Here is a 27,634-nt window from a genome sequence, read left to right on the forward strand (position 1 = left end):
CCAGTGGCTGCCCTCCCCCAGCCCCACGCGTGCCCTCCCACATAGGTCTTGCGTGCTCACACGCACGCACACGTTTTTCTCTTCCGTGCTCTCATGCGTTGTCTTACTCCTTTCCTTCCTCTTGCCCTCGCACGTAATGCTGCCACTACCACCACGCGGACACGTACGCACGAGCAATTGCCCCTGCTTGTGCACACCAGGAGGGCGGAAGTGGTGGGAAGCGTGCCAGCGTGAAGCCCAAGTACACAGCAGTGGTGGTCCTCGGCGCTCCCCTGTGCATCCCAGACTGTGACGTGATCAGTATATTTATTTCGACACACGTGCCCGGGTGACTGGCAACACCTCTGCACTCGGTGCTGCTGTTTGCAGAGACTCACGGCAAGCGAGGTTGCATGCCAGACCTCAGCTGGGAGCTGAGGACAGAGTGAGTCCTGGGTCCTACAGGCCCTGCGCTTGTCACCCCAAGATGGTTGTTCTAAGAAGTCAGTGATAGGGAGGCTCATTTAGGAAGATAGAAGCACATCTTAAAGGTTATTTTCACCTAGAATATTTAACCAGACATTTACCTGTCAATCTTTTGGAGTAGGGCAAAGGCTTTTTGTTGAGTATTAGGCATGTACTGGTAAGAGTGTCCATCTTCTTTCTTGCATAAACTATGCCTGTAATGTGCCGACAATTTGTAGTCACATTTTATTTAAAAATAGAATAAGAACTTAGATCTCTGGGAGGAAAGCTGAGAGCAATTCTAAAAGCTTATGGGTTTTCCCTTATCTTGTCTGTCATGCTGCTCCTGTTGGATTCAACGACAGAACCTCAGCAGTGTTCTTATCTAGCGCTTCTGAAGGATGTAGACTGGTTTTTTTTTTTCGGTTTTTTTTTTTTTTTTTTTTATGGAAGCAACAGCTCTTTTCTACACTCCGTCTTGTCACTCCAAGCAGTGTCCATTGAAGTTGGGCAGCGCATCTGCTGTAAACTTGGGAACAAACATAAACAGTTCTTGGTAAGCATGCAACTCAATTCTCGGGAACGAAAACACAGGAGATGTCTAGAAACTGATCTAGGAGCCAAGTGAGTTCAGTGTGGCATGGACCTTTGTCATTGTCTTACCCAGAAGACAAAGAACATCAGTTCATTGGATGCGTTGGTTAAAAGAAAATCAGTCTGGAGAGCTTCTAGTGTAGGAGAAAAGAGATCAAGACCTGCGCTGCTCGCCTTCCTTGCCAGTATCGTAATGGCAACCATGTATCGTGTGCTTCGACATCGCACATGGTCTCATTTGTTCCTTTGACAGTGCGTTCACTGACCCAGAAGCCAGGGCTCAGGAGGGGTGAGGGGCTTGCGCCAAGCAAGATAGCTGGACCCAACGGGAACTTTCCACCCCAGCTGTCTGACTCTGCAAATTCACTGTGCTGCCCAGCTCAGGACCAGCAGCCAGACGTCCTCCAGGTAGCTTTTGTGTTCCCTGTTCTGGCTTATGGATGGGTCTGGTTGTTTAAAAGTCGGTAGCAAACTAGTGGAGTGCAAGGCCTCTGGAACTGATCTTTCAGACCCCAGCCCTTTACTTTTCCTTGTCTGAGGAGGGGGCTTGTCTTGCCTACTATCTTTGTGTGTCTCTTTGAACTCTCCTGTGTCTGCTGTTAAAAAAAAAAAGAGAGAGACAGAGAAGACTGGATGTTACAGTTGGACTCTTTGTTCTGGATTTGGATTTTTTTTTTTTTAAGTGTGGCATTTGAGCAGAATCACAAGTCATAGAAAGTAGTAATTTCCAGACGTTTGAGGTCTGATTCACCAGCATTACTGTAATTAAAGGAAAACCTGTATTTGCTCTGTTTTATCCTAACTCACTAGGACGCGTTATAAATAATGAACCTAGATATTTAGAAAAGAACATCCATTTAGTCGTTTCAGCTTTCCTGGTTCTTTAGGTTCAGATGTCTCGAGGCGATCCTCATGATTTGAGTTTGCTCGAATGCGAACTTCATCTGGCAGTGACCCTGGGAACTTTACTGACCTGTCAAGGCAGCTTTACAGTCGAGGACAGAAATTAAACAACGTGGCACTTAGGAGGTGCGTTCGTGAAGTCCAAGGCTCAGAGTCAGTATTTCAGTTGGTCACAGTGTTAATGAATTTTGAATTGAGGCGGTTATGACGAAGCCTGTTGCCTTTTCTAATACTAATCATTATTAAGATGATGATGGATCTTCGTGATTATGAAGCCATTAAAAAGGCATTTGCCTGTGCCCGAATTAATAGGATGGATATAGCTTTGAGCTTTCCGATAGCCAAGCAGGACTCTAGTGGCTGTGATTTCCAGGTGCTTGCTTATTCATGATCTTTCCTGTGTTTTCTGAGATTCCAATACTATTTTTTGTCCTGAGGTACAGTGGCGGAGGTGGGATGGGTTGGGTGTGTACCCTTCAGCCTTAGCTTTGTGGCCACATAAGGTGAAGTGAACTTTCCAGAAACCTGCCCTTGATTCCTTGATCGGAAAGTGGTCCTCTCCTCGCCTTCCTGCAGAGCTGGGGGAGCCCTTTCATTTCTGTGGGACATTCACAGACACCAAGGTGATGGCACGTCCTTGAGAGCCACCCAGGCTCCGGGCATCTCCCACCTGCGATACTGCAGTGGTGGCATCCCTGTGGAGAGGCTGAGGAACCCGCGGCTGGAGGTTCAGCCAGTCTGGGCAGGACTGGGACTCGACGGTGTCCTTCATTAGTCACAGCCTCGTGCCTCGGTACAGGATTCTCCTTTGTGGGAAATCGGTTCAGGGTGTGAAGGAAACTGAGGGAAGAATTCATCTCAACCAGTAAATGAAGAAGCACAAACTTGCCCTGCCCGGCTGTAGAGGGGCTTGGGTCTGAGCTGGCTCCCCTTTCCAAAAAGCCGCTGTAGTGATATGAGGAGCCCCTCTCTCTTGTGTCTCCTTGTGAGTCCCAGTGTCCCCTGCTTGGACGGCTTTGCTCCAGAGCAGTTCCATGTCTGCCTGAGGACACAAGGGATGCCCAACCTCTGTTGGCCTTCTTTGGCCTGCAGGCTCCCGTCTCGGGTGGGGGCCTGTGGCCCAGGTCTTCAGACGTCCCCGTGCTCCCTGCCTGGCTTCTTTCTGACCTCTTTTCCCCGGCTTAGGACCTGGGGTTGGGGAGGTATCATTCTCTTCCTGTCCCAGTTAGGACTCTTCATGAGCCATTCCCCATGGGGCCTTGAGTGGGTCTTTATCCCTACTGGGATACGCTGGTGGGTTTAGATTATTGGCTTCTAGAGTTGTGTGTTTCACCTTTTTTTTTTTTTTAACTTGGCCAACAGTAATAGATACATTTTATGTTATAACTCACAAATACATACACGTTGTATCATCAGAAACACGAAGCTTGATGAAAATACTTACTCTTACTAGATTTTGCTCTTTTCTGTGCATTCTGATTTCTTCCATCTTGTTTTCCCTTTCCAAAAACTGCTAGTTGTAAACCGCAAAATTAATTTCCTGCATGTTTCCTTTAAAAAGTCCCGTCTCTATTACGGTACAAATTCCACAAAGACCGGCGAATGTTCGTCTACTTCCCATAATGGGCGCTCAGTTCATTTTGTCAGCTGATTCTTCTCTCTATGCAAATGCTCTGGAGAAATATTGTTCTGTGCTGAGAAACAGTTTCATTCAAAGGAGAAGGTGACTTGGGTCACTGGTCTGCTTTCCTCCTTTCACGACAGCGGTTAGAACTCACCGAGACATGTTAATAAAGCTGTGTCTTCACCGCCTGCGTCTTTGTCATGGTCTTACTCCTGCTTCATTTTCTTTGTTAATTTTCCTTTCTCAACTTACTCCTTGTCTTAAACATTTAGAATTCCAGTTGGTTTTAAAGTGAAAGGTCTTCAATGAGAAAGACTCAGACAAATCAGGGATACCTAAAAGTAGAGTGGAAGTGCTTCACGATCTCGCTCTCAGAGCCAAGCCTCTTCAACACTTAGCTGTCTACACTGTGGACTGGTTTATTAAGAGATTCCCCCCCCCCCCCCCGACCTTGAGGGGGTCCTATTCGTATGATTCCTATGGTAATGTATCTTGGGCGGGCCTCCTCCCCTACCTTTTCCAAACATAGCTATGTAGCACTCCCTTTCTTACCTACATCAAATTTTCATATTCTTGCTGCCTAGTGTTCTTTTTTTGGAGCTAAGCAGGCATTCAACAAAAATTTTCACTTTGAAAAGAATAGTCGCGTTGTGAACTCCTCTAGTAACTGCTTCCACAACCACCCATCTTTCTGGGAGTAGGATTGCTTGTGGAACGCCCGTGTGGGTCCTGAGCTTGGTGGGGTGGTACGGAGCGCTTCCTCCCGCCTCCAGGAGGTGTGAAGTGATGAGGGAGATATTTGACTGGCAGGACCAGAGCAGCGCAAACGACGCTTGAGCAGCTTGGAGCAGGCCTGCAGAGAATCTGTTCTGCGCAGTCACTGACGATGTATTGATTTCCACTTCAAGGCCACGGTTGGGTGGTGCCTGGTTTTTAAGCTACCCAATGTCTTTTAAATTAACTCAATTTTGCTTACTAATTCTAAAATAATGGTGAATTATAGACATGGAGTTATTAATCTTCCGAGTGAACATATTACATACTTGATCTTAATTATAGACTCTGCACGTTATGTATTTTTAAGCTTTGATTCATGAATTTATTCAGAAAGCAACGACCTATGTCCTCAGCACTTTCCCTGGAGAAAAGGGGGCCATGGCATAGGGTCGCTCATCACCCAATGGGCGGGAGGGTTTCTGGCGGAAGGTCACAGCTGACGATCTGAATACTCCCTGTTTCCCACCGCCCCACAGACATCTGTCCTCTGTTTTCACTGCGAGGGGAGGGCAGATAGCGTGGGGGCCTTCTTCCCCTCCTGACTGTTACAGGGGTGCCGCAGATGGACTACGGGCTAGGAGCAGGCTTATTGAAGCTGCCTTGTCCCCGCAGGTGGAGCTGTGCTCACTGGGAGCGCAGGGACCTGCAGGGCAGGCAAGGGGCTAGGCCCTCGTCCAAGGGCGTGCTCAGGAGCTAGCGGTGTCTCCAGACCATGCCCTGTGCCTTTCCTGGGTAGTGGCCGTCGACACAATAACAAGACCCAACGTCCATGGAGTGTGCTTCCTGCATACCGTGGTTCTTGTGTTGTACACGTGTGGCCTCCGTTACACTCCATGAGAAGCCTAGGCAGTGGCTGCCTTCCCTCTCCTCTGTCGATGGAGCTGCTGTGGTGAGGGGGAAGAGTCGAGTCACCTGCCTGAGTCCACAAAGCACGGAAGTGGCAGAGCCGGGAACTGTCCCAGACCCACTGCCTCCCCCCGGGTGAGGAGCAAGTACTTCCGAGGGACTGCATGCCTTCTTGAGTGGGAACAGCCCCGCCGCGGGCACCAACACCCAGCAGCCTGCGGCAGGGACCTCCAAGGCATGTCCTCAGGTGGCTCAGTTGCCTGGCTGACCCTGGGCGGAGGGCGTGTTGCTACGACTTCGGCGGAACAGCCCAGAAGGCCGGGTGAGATTTGACGGGCACGGGTTGGCACGCAGGTGGGTGTGGTCGGGGCTCCTCATCCCAGAGGGCACGATTGCTGTTCCCATGGCCTGTGGCCAGAAGTGGCTCCGTGTCTGGGACCCTCGCATGGAGATGTGAGTGGAAATCTCTTCCCTGCCTGTCTTACCCCATCGCGGCGTGTGTCTGCTGAGGGAAGAGACGGGCAGTGTTTCCTCATGCTCCGAGTGTTGTGTCCAGTGTGCACACGCATGTTTCTGGGGGCCCGAGGGGACAGCGGGGGAAGGCCAGGAGATGTTGTCCAGAACTCTGATGTCAGGGAATTTAACCATTCGCAGACTGGGAAGGCTTCTCCTTGCCTCCGTTAATGAAGAAAAGAAATGACCATTCTCTTATCACATGAAAATGTTTGGTTTTAAGCTTACTCCGTTCCTGCCATTTTGAGGTTTTTTTTTTTTTTTTTTTTTCAAGATTTTATTTATTTATTTGACAGACAGATCACAAGCAGCCAGAGAGGCAGGCAGAGAGAGAGGAAGGGAAGCAGGCTCCCTGCCGAGCAGAGAGCCCGATGCGGGGCTCGATCCTGGGATCATGACCTGAGCCGAAGGCAGAGGCTTTAACCCACTGAGCCACCCAGGCGCCCCCGTTCCTGCCATTTTGAAACATTCACTCATGTCTGTCTTTACGGACAGGGAGGCAGACGTGTTGGAGCATTTGGCTCACGTCGTACAAACTAACCAAAGCAAAGAAGGTGTCTTTTCTAGAATGATGGGTGTTTGGCAGCTGGGACTCATCCCAGAGAGGCAGCGTGTGGCTTTGACGAACCCCACGTAGGTCGTGTATTCTTCTTGCCATCCCCCTTGACTTGAGTTGTCAGAACGGGTTGTACAGGCTTGACATGGTTTGGAAAGGAAGTGAACCTCTCTATCTCTAAGTGGGGGAGGGCGAACGGAATTCTGGCCTGGGCCGTAGAGCTGCTGTCAGGGCTCCCTAATGTGGCCAGACAAGGTTTTGGCCCCTGGAGGCTTAGCAGGAAAAGCAGGTCTCTGCTTTTCCTTCTTTGTGGTAGGTGCATCATGGTGTTACTGAGGCTCAGTTCTCTGCTCGGGATGGTGAGAGAGTCTGCAGAAGTAAATGCAGTGGTTCTCAAGGTACCCACAAGTGGCCCTCAAGGTACCCACGATCTGCAAATAAGACGAGACAACGCATCAGTGGTTATCCTCCCCGACCACACCAGGAGCCAAAAACAGGGCCATGCCCTGCCCTTCTCTGTTCTCTTTCATGGCCTCATACAAAGTTGGTGCTCAAGAGCAAATGAAACTCCCTGGCCTTCCTTGAAATGGTGACACAGGCTTGAGATCAACAGAAGTGCTCTGGGTCATGGAGAAGACCTCAGGTTCTAATGACTATGACCTATGTGCAGGGTGTTATGAGACAGATGGACTGGAGCAGAGGAGGATGAAGGGAGGAGGAAGAGGAAGGGGATTGGGTGGGGTGGGGGCCCTGCACCCTGTGGGGTAACAGATATCAGCTGGTTGTCCGTAGGTAGACCACAGACAGATAGTAGAGGTTCTCGGGGATGCCATGTAGAGGAACTGTGACTCAGTCACATATGTGACACAGTCATGTATACTTTTATTTTTTTTTTTAAGATTTTATTTCTTTATTTGACAGAGAAAACACAAGTAGGCAGAGAGGGAGGCAGAGAGAGAGGAGGAAGCAGGCTCCCTGCAGAGCAGAGAGCCCGATGCAGGGCTCAATCCCAGAACCCTGAGATCATGACCTGAACCGAAGGCAAAGGCTTTAACCCACTGAGCCACCCAGGCGCCCCTCCTGTATACTTTTAAAGAAGCTTCTGCAAATGCTCCAGACACAGAAGTTGCTCCATCCCCCCCTACCTTCCGTTTCCATACAGGTGATCCCCCATACTCTACTTTGGCCTTGATTGCCATCTGCTGTGTGTTAAAAATTTTATATATGCCTCTGCCAGGCTTCTGTAGGACACCAGGCTGTCTTAGTCATCTTCATTCTGCAGTGCCCAAGAATCTTGTTGAATTGAATTGAAACAGAGAGCTTGAACTGCCACTCGTGGTGGGCAGAGGCTTGGCCTTGGAGCTGGGTGAGGGGACCCATGGCCGCCAGCTGTAGAACGTACCCACTACTGGGGGGATTCACAGTTTGGGTCCCAGCATGGGCGATGGGAAGCAAGACAAGTCCGAGGCATTGAGTCTTCAGGAAAGAATGTGTGGGGTGTGGGAAACCAGTTGGAATGGAAGACAGCAACAGAGAATGGATGGGATTGAAGGAGTCTGTTTGGAAGGCTGAATTTAGATGAATTCCCAGAGGCTACGACCTACAGGGATCATGGGTCCTATATATAGAGAACCATCCCTAAGTCTGTGGGTCAGTGAGAATCGTCAGAGGAGTTGAACCTTTTGAGAAATGAGCTGTTTAAGTTTCTCTTAGATGTTTTAGCTTTTAGGGAAGCAGAGTGATCCTGTAGGATCACTGTATAGTTAGCTAGGACATTTTGTTTATAATTGACCAAAAACCCAACCCAAACTTGCTCAGTGAATTGGCTTTTATAACTGAAAATGCCAAGGCAAGGGGAAGAATTTTGGCTTCAGGTTCAGCTTGATTCAGGGGCTCTTACAAAGGCATCAAAGTTAGGGGCTTGCCTCTGAGTTGCTCTGCCTTCCTGTTTGACTCTCTCCGCACACTTCCGCTTGGCTTTTGTTGGTGTTGGTTCTTCATTCTGTGTCTTCCCGGTACCTCCATGCTTAGTGCCTCTCTGAGCGAAGTCCAGCCAATGACAGGATTTCTTGCCTAGTTGCCGAAGTGAAAGTCCCGGGTGCGGCTCTCACCGGACCTCGTTGGTGGGTGTGGGTCACCTGCCTGTCCCTGAACCAGTAACATGGGCCCCATGCCGACACCTGTAGCCCCGGGATGGACAGCAGAAAAGGAGCCACTTTTAGAGGAGAGACAGGGTGTTGCTTCTACCCTGGGAGGTTTCTGGGTGGCAAGAACCACGCGTAGCCGAGTGTGTGCGGAGCAGCAGCTACCTCTGCTCTGCCTGTGAGCCAGGAAGCCGCATCCAGAGAGAGGGCCCTGTTCAGCCTCCTCCACCCAGGCGTGATGCTGCTGTCCTCCCACCAACAAGAGCTTTGGAGGCTGGTCTCTGGGAGGGGCCAGCCGGGCCGCCTGCTGGCTTCTTCCATTTGTCCTCGCTGGGCAGGGGTCGCTAGGCTGTCATAAGATCTTCAGAAAGTTCTAGAGCCCTTCTCCCCCCCACCCCCGCTGAGGAGTGCACCCCCTAGGAGCTAGGAGACCTGTCTCATATCTCTTTCCGTCCAGGTTAGGGGTGGGGAGGCTTTGACTGTGGCAGGTGAGGCAGTTGACAGAGCTTTTTCCCACCTTTCACTTCACCTGATGGTCACCATACCCTGGGTGGGCAGAGCAAGGACCTTGCTCCTGTTCTCTGGACGAGGACGCTGAGAAGCCCAGGGGCAGATGACTCAACCAGGGTGACTCGACCATAGAGTCCGGAATTGGACTCAGGAGACACAAACGTCATCTAGAATTTGTACTTTTAGACCGAAGGTGAAGGAAAATGAAGACAAACTGTCTATTCTAGTCAGTTTCTTCGTGGAACTTCACTGGAGGCCCCGGGAAGTACCAGCTTCCTTACTGCCTACAGAGGAGGATGTTACCTCTGTTTCCATCTCAGCAGCCCTGAGCCGAGGCCTGCCTGCCGGCCGCTGTCCCACCAGGCGCCTCTGTGGTCTGACGACACGTGGTCTCGCTTACAGAAACCGCCACCGTAGCCCCATGGCGCTTGCTCTCACCTCCTGCCTTGTGCACAGCGGCTCGTGGAGGGGCCCTCAGCAAGCCCGGCCCCCCAATGTGCAGCAGTGACCTCGGGCAACCCAGCCCCTGGACAGCTCGGCTGCTGCTCTGGGCTGGCGGTCTTCCCCAGGGGTCTCTGGGCCTCGTGGTGCCTCTCTGTGAACCCGGGGTCTAGACTTTGCTCCCCAGGTGGGAGGGAATTGTAGTTTTACAACTGGAAGAGATCATCTGGTTCAGCCGGCTGGTTCTGCAGGCAAGAAATGAAGACCAAGCCCCACAGCCTGCCACAGGAGAACCTGCATCTCCCTGCCCCCGGCCTGTCCCTCACCCCCGTGAATGACCAGCCTTTGCATGTGCCCCTCACTCTGACCGGAAGACGCTCTTTGAGGAGGGCTGCGGTTGCAGAGCAGAATAGCTTTTCCCTGGTGTTTCCCTGGAGTGATGATATTGGGAGGTGGGGCCTTTGTCGGGGGTGTTTAGGTCATGAGGGTGGAGAGCCCGAGACCAGGATCAGTGCCCTGAGAAGAAGAGGAAGAGAGAGACATCTCCTTCCACAGACTCCCAGGAAGGAAAGGCCAGATGAGGATGCAAGAGAGAGTCAGCTGTCTGCAGGGTAGGGAGAGAGCTTTCACCAGATACCAAACTAGCTGGTGCCTTGGTCTGGGACTTCCAGCCTCCAGAACCGTGAGGGATCTCTGCTATTTAAGCCCCCCCCCAGTCTACGGTGTTTCGTTATGGTGGCCTGAGCAGACTAAAACAATTATGGAACTTCTTAGCAGGAAGGGACAGTGAATAATGCTCGGTTGAAACCTTGCGTTTTGCTCATTTATTTATTCATTTATAAATACTGAGTGTTTTTTATGGCAAGCCTTGAGAATACAATGAGGTATGAAATGGAAATCGTCTCTGATCTTATAGAAATTCGTTTCTTGGAGGGGACAAACACTGAAGAGATAACTTGAAGGAATTTAAAATTTCCGTGGTGAATAGGACCGCGGGGAGGGCATCGTGGGCTTCAACCGCGTCTGACAGCGGGCCTCATTTTGTCTGGGAGGTCGGCAAAGGTTTCTCTGAGAAAGTGTTATTTAACCTGCGTCTTGAAGGACAAGAAGAGCTTAGCCTGATGAGCACGTGGGGTGGGGGGAAACCATTCTAGAAAATGGGAACAGGACATGGACCTGAAACAGCGGCTGAGCTTGGGGGGTGGCAGGCTGGGAGAAAACAGATCCTGTGGCCACGAGCCCTGGGTTGTTCCTGCTCCCCCAGGCTGGGCTTCTCCCAGCTGTGTGTCCCTTGTGTGCATGCTCCGGATTGGGGCGTTTACACACATGATGAAGGGGGGCACCCTAGGTGGGGAAGCAGAGGGGCCCCTCGGTGGCGTGCAGGGCTCTTGTGGAAGAGAAGCAAGGAAGCCGAAAGAGGAAGTGAGGGAAGGAGGAATGAGGAATGAGGACATGCCCTGTGGGTTCGGGTCAGGAAGGAAGGGAAGGGCCAGCCGGGATGTTGAGATCCATCATCAGTTCAGCAATGTGACTGTTTCTTCCACGCTCTTTTTAGAAAGTGTTAATGGCAATTAGATACCTATCCTTGTTTTTGCTTTTTTGATGTGTATGCTAGAATCGTAAAACCTCCTGTTTTTCTAGTCCCCTTTCAGTCTAGCTTTGTCTGCTGCATTCCTTCCCTTTTTCCTGACTGCTTCCTGTCCAGTACCTTACGTATGCCCCATTTGGGGGCTGGGGGATGGGAGTACAAAGACGGGAGGAGATGCTCCCCACCAATAGGGAGTCTGGGGCCGTAGGGTGAGGAGGAGTGGTGTCGGGATGAGCAACACCACCAGGGTGTCAGCCGGAGAGCCTTCCCAGAGATGGGGCGCTATGTGGGCGATGACCAAAGCAAGGAGTTGAACCTTTCTTGGCTCATAAATCCTTGTAATCTTCTACAGCAGGTTGAGATCTCTAGGTCAGGCTTTCTGAGGAGGACCCTGGGATGGGTGGCTGCCTGTTCACACCATAGTCCTAGTGAAAGGGCCCCTGAGAACCAGAGAGGAGAGAAGCAGGTGTAATCGAGGGGTCCTGATACCTCCCTACCATTCCTAGTTGACAGTTCCAGTTTGTCCAGGTTCTCTTTGAGGTTAACTGGTACAGAGGCTCTTCTCCATGCTGAATCTTCACTGGTCAAAGACGCTCTCGGGTTTCTGAATTAGATGTCAAGCCTTTATTTCTGATGCCTTGAGGTCTCATGAGTGACTCTCATCCCTACATAAGGTGGTGCCTGGGTAAGAGGAATTGGTGGTTTTTTTTTAAAAAGGAGATTTGACTGGTGCTGCCCACCCAGCATCCGCGGCCAGTGAGAAGGATCCCCGCTGCTGGTCTGGTGAGGGCACAGGCCTGGGGTCCTGTCTGGCAAGTGTTGGGAGACTGGGGTGCAGGAATTATTTCATTTCTCTGTTTCACCTGGGACTGTGAGCTTTTATGAAGCAGCCCTGCTCTCAAGATACCTTCTTTTGTGTCCAGTTCTGGAGGTTTCCTGCTTGCCTCTTCCTTAGCCATGCCCCCTTCCTGTGCGCTCTCCTCCATCTGGGGCACAGACCCCATATCTTCTCTGTGCAGCATCTCACTGGGTCTCTCCCGCTGGCTGTGCATTCCCACCTTGCCCAGTTAGGAACCTGACCTTCCTGGTGACTTCCTTTGCAAATGATGAACTCAACGTTCCTTCCTCAAATGAACAATTCTTCTGTAAATAATTACCTCTCCTGCCCGTGATGGTTGTTTTGCAAATTTTTTTTTTTTTTTTAAACATTACATTTGCTTACTGTGGAGGTATATTTGTTTTGCAGGAGTCCTTTTTAATGGCAGGATTTTGGGGGCAAGAACGACACTGGCTTTTAGACAAACTGGTCTCTCTAGGCTGTCGTGGTTCAGTTGGCATCACAGCAGAGACTCTATAATAAAGAATCCCATTAAAGCAAGGTTATATTTCCTACAATCAATTCCATCAGGTAATGCACTAAGGATTTTTGGAAATAGAAACCCAATTCTTTAAAAGGAGAGAAAGAGAGGAGGACAAGAGAACGGGATATAAAAGAACCCTAAACAATTTAGTTATACAAATGGCCCTTGTATTATTATGGCAATATTACTTACAAATAAAAGCCAAAGAGGAAAAACAAGCTGTGTTTGCTAGATGTACTCTCTGTTCCCTGCCTTGTTTTTCTGCTCTAAAGCATAGCACTGTGTTGACGTAGGAATGTAACTGCTATGAATATTGATGGCAGCAAAAGCCTTTTTTCTCTGTCTGGCCTAGTAAATAAAGCAGAAGGGATAAAAAGGGAAAAGGAATTGTAAAATCAGCATGCTGTTTTTAGCTTATCTTGTTCCCCTAGAATTCCAAGTCTTAGAAGCATATTGACAGCGTACATTTGGTGGTCAGGGTCCAATTTGAGTATAGTGGGTTGGTGTTTTCAGGGATTTTTGCTTCTGGTTCAAGTAACAGAGTTGTTCTCTCCTTTAAGCCTTCCAAGTTAGCGTCACCTCCTCAGTGAAGCCTTCCAGGATCCCTCCTCCCTAGCCAGAGGCAAAGTTCAAGTTGTAGTCCTGCCTCCCAGGGAATATGAGGAGTAAATGAGGGAGTCAGTAAATGTGGGAGGTCTGCAGGCTCATGCATGCCCAGGGGGCATGGCTATGGGGAGGAGAAGGGGGACGTATTCAAGGAAGGTCTTGGCAGCTCAGTGAAGGGGGTGCGGTACCTGGGAGGAGCCAGGCTGAGGGCCAGTTGGGAGGTCTGGGGAAAGCATGGGTGTGCAGGTTGGAGATGAGTGAGACCACATGGTTGAAGACACGCGAACTCTGTCTAACTCACACCACGAAAGAATTTATTAGACTCTTGGATGGTGTTCAAGGGTCAAAGGGAGCTCTGGAGGACAGGGCGTGGATGGCGGGGACCCGGGAGGGAGGAACCAATGAACTGGATTTTCAGCAAGACCAGAGAGAATGGGGACAAAGGCTGGGGCCCAGGAGTGGTTGGATGACTGCCCTGGTGGTAGAGAGTGAGGATGTGAGGGACGCCCAGGTGGCTCAGTTGGTTGAGTGTCTGCCGTTGACTCAGGTCATGATACCTGGGTCCTGGGATCGAGACCTGAGTTGGGCTCCCTGCTCAGCGGGGAGCCTGCTTCTCCCTCTGCTTGTACTCCCTCTCTCTCAAGTAAATAAATAAAATCTTTAAAAAAAAAAAAGGAGGATGTGGCAGGAGACAAGGGGAAGGTCAGGCCAGGTGATGGGTAGCGCTCTGGTAGGAGGGTGGCCAAGGCCATCTCGCGGTGGTCACGTAGCAAAGCAGAGTCCCTGTGGGGAAGGAGGGGACCAGTCCTCCAGTCTTCTCAGGGGTCTCGGGATGCAGAATCGGCCTCTATGCATTCTGTCTTGGGGCATTGGCAGTGTTCATGTTTGAAACAGACTAAACCTCCCACCCCCAACCCCCCTGGACTAAACCTTTCAAGGGTAGGGAGGGCAGTGGAGCTTTCCCTAATCCCGGCTCCTGGTGCGGGGTCCGTCATATGGAAGAGATGCTCACTCAGTGTTTCCTGAGCCAAATTCATTTGACCTCTTGCACCAGGCATCTTCGTAAGTGAATTCCGTGACTTCCATCTTCCTAAGGTATTTGTAATTTTCCTCGGGTCCCACGGGGTAGAATTAATATTTGTGGAGGGCTTTGTGGCCCATGTGGAAGAGTTTTAATTGCTGATGGTTTTTCACTGCGTTATTAAGTAGCCTCTTGCCAGGGAGTGCCTCTTATAAAATTAATTGCACACATCCCAGTGGGTCGGTATTTCTATTAAAGCCGAAGCTGCATAAAGAAAACCTTTACAAAAGAGGAAAGGAGTCAACGTTTTTAGACCTGCTGAGAGATGTGTTCTCCGGACCCACAAAGTCGCCTGAGTCGGACTGGGGCGGGTTGTAAGAGTCAGTGAGTCTCCAAGGTCTGGGTAGTCAGATGGGAGTGGCTGCGGGTGGCGGGATGCTGGTAGGAGGGGAGGACCCAGAGGTGGAGCCCGGGCTCCATGGGAGGGTGTGTGGGGACCACTGACCACTGGACAGTGTCAGCTGGGGAAGACCGCGTGTCAGTACTCAGACGGGAGGGTTCCCATCCTAAATTTGCTCCCCTTCTGTGCTGGTGAGGAGAATGAGGTCCAGAGGAGAGGAGGGACTTGCCGAGGTCACCTTGCTGCTCTGTGACAAGGAGGACCCTGACTTCGAAATCGGGCATAAACCCAAGAGGAAGAGAGAGGGTCAAAGCAGCCGCATCTTCCTTTCTTCCAAAGGACATTCTGTTCAAAGCTGCTGTAGGAATCTTGTTGCCCCCTTGTGCTTTTCTGGGCCTGACTTGGCAATCTCAGGAGGAAAACATGCCACGTTTTGCAAATGTGTGCAAATAACAAACATGCCCCTTCTGTCCCCGGCAGACTCATTGCACACGCATCAGGGCAGGTGGCAAAATGCAGTCGTGCAGCCTGGAATGAAAAGTGCTTTACACTTAGCAGCTTATGAGAAATTCAGTGTTAGAATTAAAACGCTTTCCTGGCACAGGTGCTGTGTTAATGGTGCCATTTCTCATAATAAAACTTTGCTTGGAGAAAAATGCCTATATCTCAGAGATACTGATTCTAATTCCTGTTTCTTTTTCTTCTTCTCCCTCATCCCCCCCCCCTTTTGTTTCTCTTCACAGGAAAAAGTAGAATATGCCTTCCTGATTATTTTTACAGTCGAGACCTTTTTGAAGATTATAGCGTACGGATTATTGCTACATCCTAATGCTTATGTTAGGAATGGATGGAATTTGCTGGATTTTGTTATAGTAATAGTAGGGTAAGTCCCTTTTATTTTGGGGGAATGTTTGGAAGATGGGGGGCAGGGAGTAATGGAAAGCCACAGTGTCTTGAGGGAACATCATTGCTCAGCACTTGAGGCCAGAATTTTCAGGAGGGTTTGAAGATGAGCAATGCTGCTATCAGTCTCTGGGTTTGAATACCCTCATTGCTCTTCCTTCTCTTCCAGTAATGCGTGTAGAAGGAGGTTGAAGCTCCTGATGTAAGAGGGGTCATTTTACAGAGGACTTGGGTTTTCACAAATAGGCCAGCCCTGCTGGAGGTTAGAGTCAAATGAGTAGAACTCTTACACTTAGCACCCTGGTAAGTTAAAAACAAACAAACAAACAAAGAAAACCACTGCAAACCAGTAAAATAGTAATACATCCTTCAGAGCAGCAAGGTACTCTGCTATTTAACAGCCCTGAGCTAAAGCTATTAATTTTTTCTGCTGACTTATGGGAAAAACTTTGGCATGCTACTGTCCCATTTTAAATAAAAAAACAAGTGTCTGAATAATGTCAGGTATCTGGCATGAAATGAAATAAGTCAGAAAATGCAGAGAAGCAGGCATTCTCCAGAAATTGTGTCACAGGAAGGAGACACCAACAGTTTAGTTATAGAAGAGTGTTTCAAAAAAACATAAAAAATAGTGGGTTGCATTGTGTGATTCTGGTCCTGCCACACCTGGCAGTTTTTGCCAATGAGAGAAAAAAAAATGAATCCGCATCAGAGGAGTTTTGGGCCTTTGGACCAAAGACCCACATAAGGAAAGATGATCTATCCTTTTGCCGAGTCTTTGTTATCCAACTGTAAAGTGCGTTGCTCCTGAGCTTGTATGTGGTCCTACAGAGAGAGCTTTTAATCTCTTTGTGTTCATCTCCATAACTTCGGTCAACTGCTTTTTGAAGTTGAGCAACGTAATTTTTCTTACTTTTTAAAAATCATGTATCCTTTAGATTTTCATGGGAGACTAATATAGCTGGATGTTAGGAGAGTGGGATAAATTTTGAACCTGCCCTTTCAAACCTAAGGAAATTCAAATGGGATCCAAAATGGTGGCCCAGTGAAATAATTAGACTCAAGGGGGAAAAGTCCGCTTTTGTAAAAACCATCATAGGGCATGGCACCTAAGGTATTAGTGCAAAGGTAGTGCATCTGAGATGAACAGGTAGTAGGTGTGTACCGTAGCTTCCTGTATTTGCTGACATCTAATATGGAATGGCAGGCAGGAGCCTTGCAGGTCTCTTGGTTCTGGAACAATCTCACTGTGCCTCTCCTGAGCCTAGACTTTGTGTTCAGCTACAGGATGGAGATGCTTAGCTCCATTTCTTTTGTCCTTACCCTACAATCACCTCAGCTCTCTACCTTGAGATATTTTTCAGATTCTAGTAGAATGCAAAGATAGGGACCCAGACAGAGGGTGGTGATCTCACTGCACTGAGAAGACTGAGACAAGAGTCCAGGAAGGCCAATGGGGGTTAAAATTTGACGGGCATGGGATTGGGGGGGGGGCTTGTCAGAGAAAGAGCTCCATAAATATGCCTTGGGGTCCTCTTGAACTTTGCCTGAAGAATAATCTATCCTTACAGGGGGTAAGAATCCGTGAGGCCAGTCAAATAATACTACTAGGAGAAAAAAAGAGAAACTGGAGACTATTAGCTGAACAATAATTACAACTCCCCTAGATCTGAGAGATGTTTGAGTTATGACCAACCAGAATGGAAAGGCCTCAGAAAACACCCTGGACTGTCAGTAGAGACCCCAGAAGGACCATTAGTAGTAGGGCTAAACTAATTCTTGGGTAAGGGTTGGCAAACTATGGCCAATGGGCCAAATTTAGCCTGCCACAAATTTTTGTAAATAAAGTTGTACTGTAACATGGTCATATGCATTTGTTTACATAGTTGAGTAGTTGAGGTCCACAAAGCCTGAACTATTTACTGTTTTGCCAACTCCTGCTAGAGAGTAAAGATCACGTGAATCCCTTACTAATAATGTTTGAAAAGAAGCCTGAAAAGGAGCAAACTGATATGAAAAGCAAACTACCTGACCAAAAAACAAAAAACAAAACAAAGCAAAAAAACAAAAAGAACAAAAAAAAAAAAAACAAAAAACCTCAACACTTTTTAAAGGAATACAACAAAATTCAGACACTTAACAAGTGTCCAGCATCCAGTCAAATCTTATAGCCATTAATTAAGACTTATGGTCCATAAGCAGGAAGAAATTCCAGCTATAGAGAGACCTAGAAATGACAGAGATGGTGGAATTAGTAGATAATTACTTTAAAAGACTTAAAAATAGCTATTATGGGAAAATATGACCACAATGAGAAAAGATGGGACAATATAAGAAAGAACCACATGGGACTTTGAGAGTTGAAAAATTTTCCTGGATTGACTTAATAGGAAATTAGACACAACAGAAGGAAAAAATTAAGGAACTTGAAGACCTAGCAGTAACATAAAGAATAATGACGGAGAGGGCGCCTGGGTGGCTCAGTGGGTTAGGCCGCTGCCTTCGGCTCAGGTCATGATCTCAGGGTCCTGGGATTGAGTCCCACATCGGGCTCTCTGCTCAGCGGAGAGCCTGCTTCCCTTCCTCTCTCTCTGCCTGCCTCTCTTGTGATTTCTCTCTGTCAAATAAATAAATAAAATCTTAAAAAAAAAAAAAAGAATAATGACGGAGAAAAACTGAACACCACCTTGGTGATCTGCAGGGTAATATCAAGTGGCCTAGCATACATATATTTGGGATCCAAGAAGACAGGGGATAGAGGGGAGTCAGAAAAAAATATTCGAAGAAATGACTCCAGATTTTCTAAATGTGATGAGCAATACAAATTCACAAATTTAGAGCTCAACAAAGCTCAAGCAAAGTAAACATGGAGAAAGCTACATCAAAGTACACCATAGTCATAATGAAATTGCTCAAAACCAAGGATAAAGAGAAAATCTGAAAAGTAATCAGAGAAAAAGACATTCCTGGACTTTTCATCAGCACTATAGAAGCCAGAAGACAGTACAGAGAGATCTTTAAAGTGATAGGGAAAATGTCAACCTAGAATTCTTACTTAGTGAAAATAGCTTTCAAAATTGAAGCGAAAAGACTTTCTCAGACAAACCAAAGCTGAGGATTCACCTCCAGTAAACCTGTACCTCAACAAATGTTAAAGGCATTTCTTCACACTGAAGGAGAATGAAATTAAAAAAATGAATTCCAAGAAGGGTAAATGAATGGGTAAATAAATATAAAAACATTTCCCCCTCATTTTAAAATCTTCTTAAAAGTAATTGATTATTTAAAGCCCAAGTAGTAACAATGTATTTTTCATAGCTTCTATGAACGTATAATACATGATAATAATAGCACAAAGGACAGGAAGAAGGAAATAGCTATATACTATTGAAAAGAGCTTGTACAGCTGGTGGTAAATATGATAATATATTATTTGAAAGTAGACGGTAATAAGTTAGAGATGATGACGTAAACCCTAGAGCACAGGCCAGCAAACCTCAGCCCATAGACCAGATACGGTTTACTACCTTTTTTTATTTTTCACTTTGACAAAGTATTTTCCTTTGACAAATACTTTGACAAAGTATTTTAGGATGGCAAAACTGAATAGTTGTGACAGTGACCCTGTGGCCTACAGGTCCTAAAATAGTTACTATCTGACACTACACAGAAGATTTTTGCTAACATTTTCCCTAGAGGAGCCATTAGAAAAATAAAGAATAAATAAGCTCGTGTTGGAGATTAAATAGAATTTTTAAATGCTCAGTAATTCAAAAAAGGGATGTAGAAGAAAGGAACAATGGACAGGGCAAAAAGAAAACAAAATAGCAAGGTAATAGATTTAAGCCCACCTAAATCTTTATTAGAATAGGGAGTTTATCAGATTTTACACATTAAAAACCCAGACCCAATTCTATAGTAGCTACAAGAAACCTAACTTACAAAGACACAAAGAATTTGAAAGTAAAAAGGCAGGAAAAAATATATACCATGTGAAAACTAATCTAAAGAAAGGTACAGTGGCAATATTAGTCCAAAAAAGTAGACTTAAGAACAAGGAATATTATCAAGCATATAAATATTTCATATTGATGAAAGAATTCTTTCATGAAGGAGATATAGTAGTTATAAAATATATATTAATTAAATGTAATTATCGTAACATATAATATATATAATTAATATACAGAACTTCAGAATACATCAGGCTTCAAAACACACCAAGCAAACCCAGAAAGAACTGAAGAAAGGAATGGACAAATCTATTATTGTAGTTGTACATTTCAATACTTCTTTCATGAGTGTTGATAGAACATCTAGAAAGAAAATCACCAAGTATAGGGTATTTGACCAATACCACCTAACTTGACTTAATTGGTATTTTTAGAACACTCGGGACCAGAAAGCACATTTTTTTTTTTTGCATGCACATGTAGCATTGACCAAGAACTACTCTGGGCCATAAAATAAGTTTTAGTGAATTAAAGAGTATTAAAGTCATCAAAATTATGTATTCTGAATGAATTCAGCGATGTTTCTGGATAGAAGATCAGTGTTAGAACATGTGAATTTCTATATGCTGGTCATGAACAATTGGAAAATGAAATTTTAAAGACATTATTTACTATAGCATCAAAAAGCATAAATATTTAAAGATAAATAGCACACCACAAATGACTAAACTTTGTTCAGAGCAATTAAAGAATACCTAAATAAATGGAATGATGTACCATGTTCATGGATTGGACGGCTCAGTTATTCTTAGGGTATCAGTTCTTCTCAAACTGAGCTATAGATTGAATCCTAATCTAAATCCCAGCAAGATTGCTGTAGAGATTGACAGTTTATTCAAAAACTTATATGGAAATTAGGCTGTAGATTAGCCCAAGAAATATTTAAGAACAAAGCTGGAACCTGATCTTAAGGCTTACTATAAAGCTACAGTAGTCAAGACTACTGTATGATGTTGGCATAAAAAGTAGACTTAAAGATCAATGGAACATAATTAGGGATTCTAGAAATAGACCTATATGTATATAATCAATTTATTTTAGACAAAGTTGCATTGTTTGAAGTGGGCTGAATTGTTTCAGTGGGTTGAATTATAAGTTGTAGTACTAAATTGTAGTCCATTTTTAACAAATGGTACTGGAACAACTATTTATCCATATGAAAAAAAAGAGCATCTTTATTCTTACCTTGTAATACACACAAATATTACCTTAAAATGGATCATAGACCTTTGTGTGAAAGCTGAAACTATATAATGTCTAGGGGAAGATCTTTATGACCTTGGGAAAGGCAGAGATTTTTTTTTTTAGGACCCAAAAAGCACCAGCCATAAAAGAAATAATTGAAATTTTGGAGCTTACCAAAATTGAAAATTTTTCTTCAAAAGATAGCATAAACAAAATTAAAAATTAAGGCACAGGTTAGGAAAAAATATTCACAATATGGATAAATGACAAAGGACTTGTATTCAGAATATATAAAGAATTCTTATCACCCATTAGTAAGAAGACAACCCAGTATATAAATGGACAAAAGATTTGAACAGATCTTCACAAAAGAGGATATGTAAATGGTTAACAGGCACTTGAAAAGATGTTCAACATCATTAGAAATTAGAGAAGTGCAAATTAAAATCCCAGTGACACACTACATACCCACTAGCATTACTAAATATAGAAAGACTGACAGTACTAAATCTTAGCCAAGATATGGAGCAACTGGAACTCTCATACACTGCTTGTAGAGACGGAAAATGGTGCAGTCACTTTAGAAGAGTTTGCCAGCTTCTTACCATGTTAATCATACTCTAACCACAGGACCATATTACTCTTAGGTACTTACCAAGATAAATGAAAACACATGCTTACAGAGAGTTTATTCATAATGGAGAAAAACTGGAAATGACCCAGATGTCACCTAACAGGTGAATGGATAGATTCATTGTGGTATATTCATACAATGGAATATCCCAACAATAAAAAGAAATGAACTGTGGCTAGATGTAACAACTTGGATAAGTCTCAAAAACGTGGTGAGCAAAAGAAGTTAAAAGAAGAACATGTGTTGTATGCTTTCATTTATTAAAGATTCTGGAAAAGGGAAAAAACAACCCAAAGTGATAGACAGCCAATCAGTTGGTATCAAAGGCTGAGCTGAGAGGGAGATAATTGCACAGAGCTATTAAAGAACTATGGGAGATGGTGGAAATGTTCTCGATCTTAACTGTGGTGTTTGCACTTGGACTTCTACATTTCTTAAAATGCCTCTCATTGTACATTTTAAATAGATGTATTTTATCATATATAAGTTGAGCTGTAAAAGGTTGACTTTAAAAGTAAAAAAAAAAATCACCTAGGAAACGAAAATAGGAATGGATTCATTGGTATTTCTCATTAAATATGAAGAACTTGAGAAGATTATTTTTTTTATCCAAAATATGCACTAAATTATAGTCAAAGAGCGGAAGAAAAATTTTAAAAAGAGAAGTTATTAGGCCTTCATGTGAATCAAATTTCTACTCACTAAAGTTTCCAACTGCAGGCTATATCTCAATCCAATGGATTTTCCATTCTAAGCCAACTGTGACCTATTGCTTTTGACAAGATTCCCAATAACAGAGACATTAAGGAAGTAACTGATACTTCTGAAATGTTAACCGTAATAGTGTGACCACAAGAGGACTCAATGTATCTACCAGAGCTGATAGTGTTCCCTGCATAGAAAAGTTTACTCCGCTCACTTAATGTTTCGGTCAACATACATTTCAGGTTCATCGCTTAAACTTTTGTGGAGGAGAACATGGGGCACTCATGCTAGGGCTTCCAACTTGAGTCCTTTTAAGTAGTCCTTGCCTTTTTCCTCTGCGTTGGGGTAAACTTTCTAACATTCTAGGATCAAATACTTTCTCTTCGTGTCCTCAACTCTCCAGGTGTGTGGTCCTTTTTCTCATTGTGGGTGGTGGGCATGAGTGTTGAAGGGAGTAAAATCACAGAATATTAGACTGGGAAGGGCAGGGCTCTGGATCCTTTAATCCAGTTTTCTCCTTTTACAGAGGGGGAAACTGAGGCCTAGAGGAGGAGAGGAACTTTCCTAAAGCCTCCTAACTCTTAGGAATGGAAGCCAGCCCCAGCCCCTTCCACCCCTGGCTATCTGGAGAAGGCTGCCAGCTTCCCTTTCTGACTCAGGTTCCTCTGTAATGGGAGAGAGACATCATTCACCTGTTTTCAAGGGCATTGCTGAAGAACAAGGGGTGAAAGGACCATGAAGTACGCACTGTAAAACACAGACACTTGAAAGTGATCTTCATTCACCACCTGCATAAATTACTTTCCTAACCCTTTGGGATGAAAATTCCTGTGGCTGCCACATTTCAGAAGAGTTTGAGGTTTTTCTTTCTTCCTTGTTCTTTGTTTTTGTGAAGCTATGAACTTGTTTTGGAGGGGAGACTTTTAACTGGAGCCTTGCTGCAGGGGTTTACAGTAATTAAAAAAAAAAAAACTATTCTAATGAGAGAAACCAGTTATAAATTTGATCTATTTTCCCAGTCATAACTAGAGAGAGGCCACCATCTGAAGGTCTGAAAGAGTAGAGGTTTGATTTATCTCTCCCCGCGGGTGCCACCCCCCTCTGCCCCCACCTAGGTTCACTGCTAATTGCTGGAGTGTTGTTAAAACACATGGCTGGTCTTTAAGTGCCCCAGAATGATAGGACTATGCCTGATCAGGACTGTAATCAGACCACCCTGTATTTTATGGACTTCGTGTCTTGGCGGTCCAGAGGCATGCCAGTGGGGGCAGAGTTTCTGCTTCAGCTCCTAATTAAACTTTAGAAACCTTTTCTTTGTTGCTGGGCCAGTCATCCCCACAATCTGATTGGCCAGAGTTGATTCTATTTGAAACGGGCAAATTTAGATTTATTCTGAAAAACAAGCAATAATTCCAAAGAGTAAATGTTTATTTGAAAGAGCAAAAGTAACTGTCAAGTGAGCAGATTGTCTGAAAATAGCTTTATCCGAAAAACCTTTGGAGAGTAGGAAAAAATGTGTCGTGGCTGCCAGATACAATATTAGACACATTTCAAAAGAGAAAATGATGATATTAATCCCTTACCTTGGGTTACTGCTTTTGGCCTTTGCACAGCTCCTCGGTATCTGTGATTTATATCATTCCTTGAACATCCCTGTGTGGGTAGAGGGCCGTGTGTGTGGGGGGGGGGGTTGGAGGGTTGGGGGGGGTGGCTGTACCAGAAATGGTGTAACACGTTGATTAAGATTTGGGACTTTGAAGTCAGTGTTCATTCACCCATTGATTTACTCCTCAGATATTTCTGGAGCATCTTCTGGGCTGAGTTCTAGGCACTAGGCTTGAACAGACTAAACAACAAATGAACTACACAGACTAAAAGTCCCTGCTCTCATGGGACCTGGATCCTGAGGGGGTCAACACACCTGGATTCATACATTAGTTCTACACTAATAGTGGGACTGTGGGCAAGTTACTTGTTCTCCTCAAGTGTGTTTCCTCACATGTAAGATGATAAGAATCCCCACCGCATTGCACTTTCTAAGGACTGGGATGGTGCATGTAAAGTGTTCGGCACATAGTGAATGTGTGTGTGGAAGGTGGCCGCCATGTTGGTTTTCCTGGTGACTTCTGTTCTAAGGAATCCACCTGTGGTGATTGGCTCCGTGGTGAGCCCCCTCTTCATTGGGACCAGACTTGCTCAGGGATGCTCTGTTGGCAGGAACACAGCTGAGATCGGTCCTTGTCCTTGGTCATGTCAGAGGTGGGGGTGGCTTTAGGGGTTCACAGCCTGATTCGTGCCTTTGCCCTGCTTCCCCTTCACGTAGGCAGCAGCCCCACAGAATTAGTCCTTGTGCAGAAATAACTACTGGTATCCTCCTGGGTTCCTTCCCTGGGTGACAACCTCTAATGTTTCTCCCTTTCTTCCTTTTTTTCAGATTGTTTAGTGTAATTCTGGAACAATTAACCAAAGAAACAGAAGGCGGTAACCACTCCAGTGGCAAGTCAGGAGGCTTCGACGTCAAAGCCCTCCGCGCCTTTCGGGTGTTACGACCACTTCGACTAGTGTCAGGAGTGCCCAGTAAGCACGTCTTGTTTCCTAAAGCCAGGAGTTTGTTGACTTGGTTTTTCTTCTGGGTGGGGCTCGGGACTCTGGAGCGGAGTGCTGTCAGGTGAGTTGCCGAATGCCACCCAGACCACCACGGTGGCCTTCACGGCTCCCAGCACGCTTCTGCTTGCGTGGTCCCTTCAGACCCCGTGAGGGCCCTGAGAAGGCGCTGGGAGTGACTGTTGTCTTCCCGATTTTGTGGGAGAATCTCCTCTTACAGAGACACCGAGCGAGCGGTGACACGAGGCCTTGAGGCCAGGCCTCCCGATTCCAGGCCAGTTTTCTTTCTTGGACACCTCGCTGCCACCACTGTCCCCTGCTCCCAGGCCGATGGCCCCTCTGAAAGTCATGGCTTATGCAGAGGAGGAGGGGGTTGGAGGGCTCCCAAGAGACTGGCTTTCCTCGGAGTGAGCAGCAACAGGGGGCTGGACTCCTGGAACATCTGCTCAGCATGTCTGGCTCTGGGGGAAGAGGTGGATTCTTCCAGGTCCTCCCTCTATGGAGGGTAGGACCTGCTTGCAGGTGGTTTGGAGGACCGAACGAGAGGATGTGGGGAGAGCCCCCATAGCACGAGGTCTGGAGCACAGAGGTGACCCTCCATGGCGAGAGATGCTGTTTTCCTTCACGAGGCTGTAATACTTCTCTGTGCCAACCCTAGTTTGCCTTTTGCTTCAGACGTCTGGGCTAGGTTGAGTGCCACCTGAGCTGGGACAGATGCTGTCTGTGCTCTGGCCTGCAGCTGTAAGGTGCTTCTGTTCCCGTAAGGACCATGGAAGGACCATGGAGTATGCTTCACTGGCCTCTGTCCCTGATGGGACAGCCCTGGTGGGGACTTGAGGGTAGAAATCTTAGCACCTCTCCAAGGGTTGTGGTGACAGCTGCGTCCTCCAGCCGGAGGAAGGATACGGGACCTTAGGGTGTGCCTGTTTTCACGACTCATAAAGCCATCAAAAGAGCACAGATCATGTTGTTTTTGCCTCTCCAGAAGTTCTTCGTGAAATTTTATTAAACCTGTTGGCACTCGGGACACCCCAAAAATTCTCTGGAAAAAAAAAAAAAAAGATTTCCAAATTTAACATTTTAAAATGTAGGAAGTGGTGTTTTATGTGTACTTGTTTTTCCAGATGGTTCATTTATTTTCATTGAAAAAGATCAGCCCAAGTCAAAACCACAGAGCTGTCTGGAAGCAATTGAGAAAAATAGAAATACCTTGGAAATGACTGGTTTTGTTATGTGGAACATGATGAAATGAGAAGTCCGACGAGCAAGGATGTTCTTTCAGATTTAGTTGTTATAGCCTAATCTAATCTCAAAGTAACCACGACAGCCTTTTCTCCCCCCAAAGAGCAAAGGACAGCCTGTTTGCCGCATGTGTTGTGAGGGATGAACGGGTGCTGTGGCTTCGTGTGTGCAGGCCTGGTCGGGGAAGCTTCCTGAACTCACAGATCATTGCGTTGGCTTCCCTGTTTCACGAGGTTTTCTCGAAATGGCTAGTCTAGTATTCGCGGGTGCCCTTCGGAACAGGTTTTCAACTAAATTTCTTCCTTTTCTCCCTTGTACCGTGATGGAGCTCTCTTGCCTCACACGCTCCCAGAGGTCAGCAGGGAGAAATGGGGACCTGAGTCCTGTTGAGGACTTTTCAGCCCACAGTTATTAATTCCCCTAGTAGAGAACACCCAAGTCTCTCATCAGCCCCAACTGGGCTTTGGGGACGGGCCAAGGGGTTCTGGGTCGTGATGTTTTCCATGCTGGTTGGCAACTGGGGCCTAGTAATTTCTTAAGAACGCTGAAATTGGGGCGCCTGGGTGGCTCAGAGGGCTAAAGCCTCTGCCTTCGGCTCGTGTCATGATCTCAGGGTCCTGGGATCGAGCCCCGCATCAGGCTCTCTGCTCTCTGCTCGGCGGCAGGCCTGCTTCCTCCTCTCTCCCTCTCTGCCAGCCTCTCTGCCTGGTTGTGATCTCTGCTGGTCAAATAAATAAATAAAATCTTTAAAAAACAAAACAAAACGCTGAAATTGTAAAAATGCCAGGGAAGGTGTGACAGTTCACACTTAAACCTGGGAATGTCGTGCCTTCCACAGAGCATTCAGACTGCAGTATAAGACACGATTCTGTGTGTGTCTGTGAATACGTATTCATTCATTGGGAGGTGACTGTGTATCGTAAAAGAGAGTGCCCCAGATGTTTGTGGAGTTCTTAACCACCCGCACTCAGATGATGAATATTTACCGGAGTTCCGGACCATCAGGTGGGAAAGAACCCTACGGACCTTCCGTGGGCATCCTCTCTCAGACGAGGAAGCCAAGGGCTGTGGAGGGCTAGCAGCTCGTGTAGATTCTCACAGCCAGTGACTGGCAGAGGACAGACACACGCTGTCCTGGTTCCTGGCCTAGAGGTCTTTCCATTCCACTCCACTGTCTCCTGAGCTAGAGTCCCGAGAGCTCTGCTGTCCACGCTGATAACCTACCAAGGAGCCCAATGTCGGGAAAGTCTACACATTCACATTAAGATAAACCCCGTTAGCTCCTAAATTTGGGCAATCTGAAATGCAGTAGATACAATGAATGAACATGTTCATGAAACACACAGCTCACTACCATAGAATTTCCAAAGAATTTAGAATGAAAAATAGGCGAGAAATCACCAAATGGTGATTTTTGAATGGCCCATCCTTGTCTTGAAAAACAAAACCAAAACAACCTGTCTGCATACATTAGAGCAGTTACTTCTTTTCATCTAATGCCTGATATAAAAGGTGAAAATGTCAAAAGCCATCCTATGAATCTTTTTTTTTTTTTCCTAAAACCAATCGAACATTTAAATATGAAGGTGATACCTAGGATTTGGGTTGTAATGAGGGTCTTGGAAAGACGGGCTCTTCCTGAGTCTGAAACCTCTTCCCGGTTTTTCCTCCCCATCTCCTCTCTCTCTTCCCCTGTGCTTGCCATCACGGTCAACTCTTGTCACTGTTGTTAATGAATATTCTCTTTGCTCGGTGTGTTCTGATTCTTTCTTACTTCTAGTGTCTCGGCAGCTCACACTCCTTCATTCTTTGAGTATGTGTTGGGGGAGTGAGAAGATACTGTAAAAGAGCAGTGTGAAGGAGGAGAGACGGCAGGGAGGGAGAAGGGAAGTCGGGAAAGCAGGAACGGTGCAGAGCAGCAGCTGTGCTCACCTGCTGGGGGGAGAGTGTGGATGCTATACCAGGAGTCGGGAAGCCTGGGCTGTGGGTTCTGGTTTCTTTCTGACCCTCGGTCTACAGC

General features: G+C 46.3%; 1 protein-coding gene across 7 annotated transcripts in view; it reads left to right on the plus strand.

Annotated features, from left to right (window-relative positions):
• The window catches only part of CACNA1D (calcium voltage-gated channel subunit alpha1 D), a 296,933-nt gene that overhangs the window by 127,161 nt on the left and 142,138 nt on the right, over positions 1-27,634 (plus strand). For all 7 annotated transcript variants that reach the window (XM_045990264.1, XM_045990266.1, XM_045990269.1 and 4 more), the window contains exons 4-5: positions 15,072-15,211; positions 24,203-24,345. In XM_045990264.1, coding sequence (XP_045846220.1) covers positions 15,072-15,211; positions 24,203-24,345 — 283 coding nt within the window. The remainder of the gene's footprint in view (positions 1-15,071; positions 15,212-24,202; positions 24,346-27,634) is intronic.

This window comes from Meles meles, chromosome 20 (genome assembly GCF_922984935.1).
Source record: "Meles meles chromosome 20, mMelMel3.1 paternal haplotype, whole genome shotgun sequence".
NCBI classification, from domain to species: domain Eukaryota; kingdom Metazoa; phylum Chordata; class Mammalia; order Carnivora; family Mustelidae; genus Meles; species Meles meles.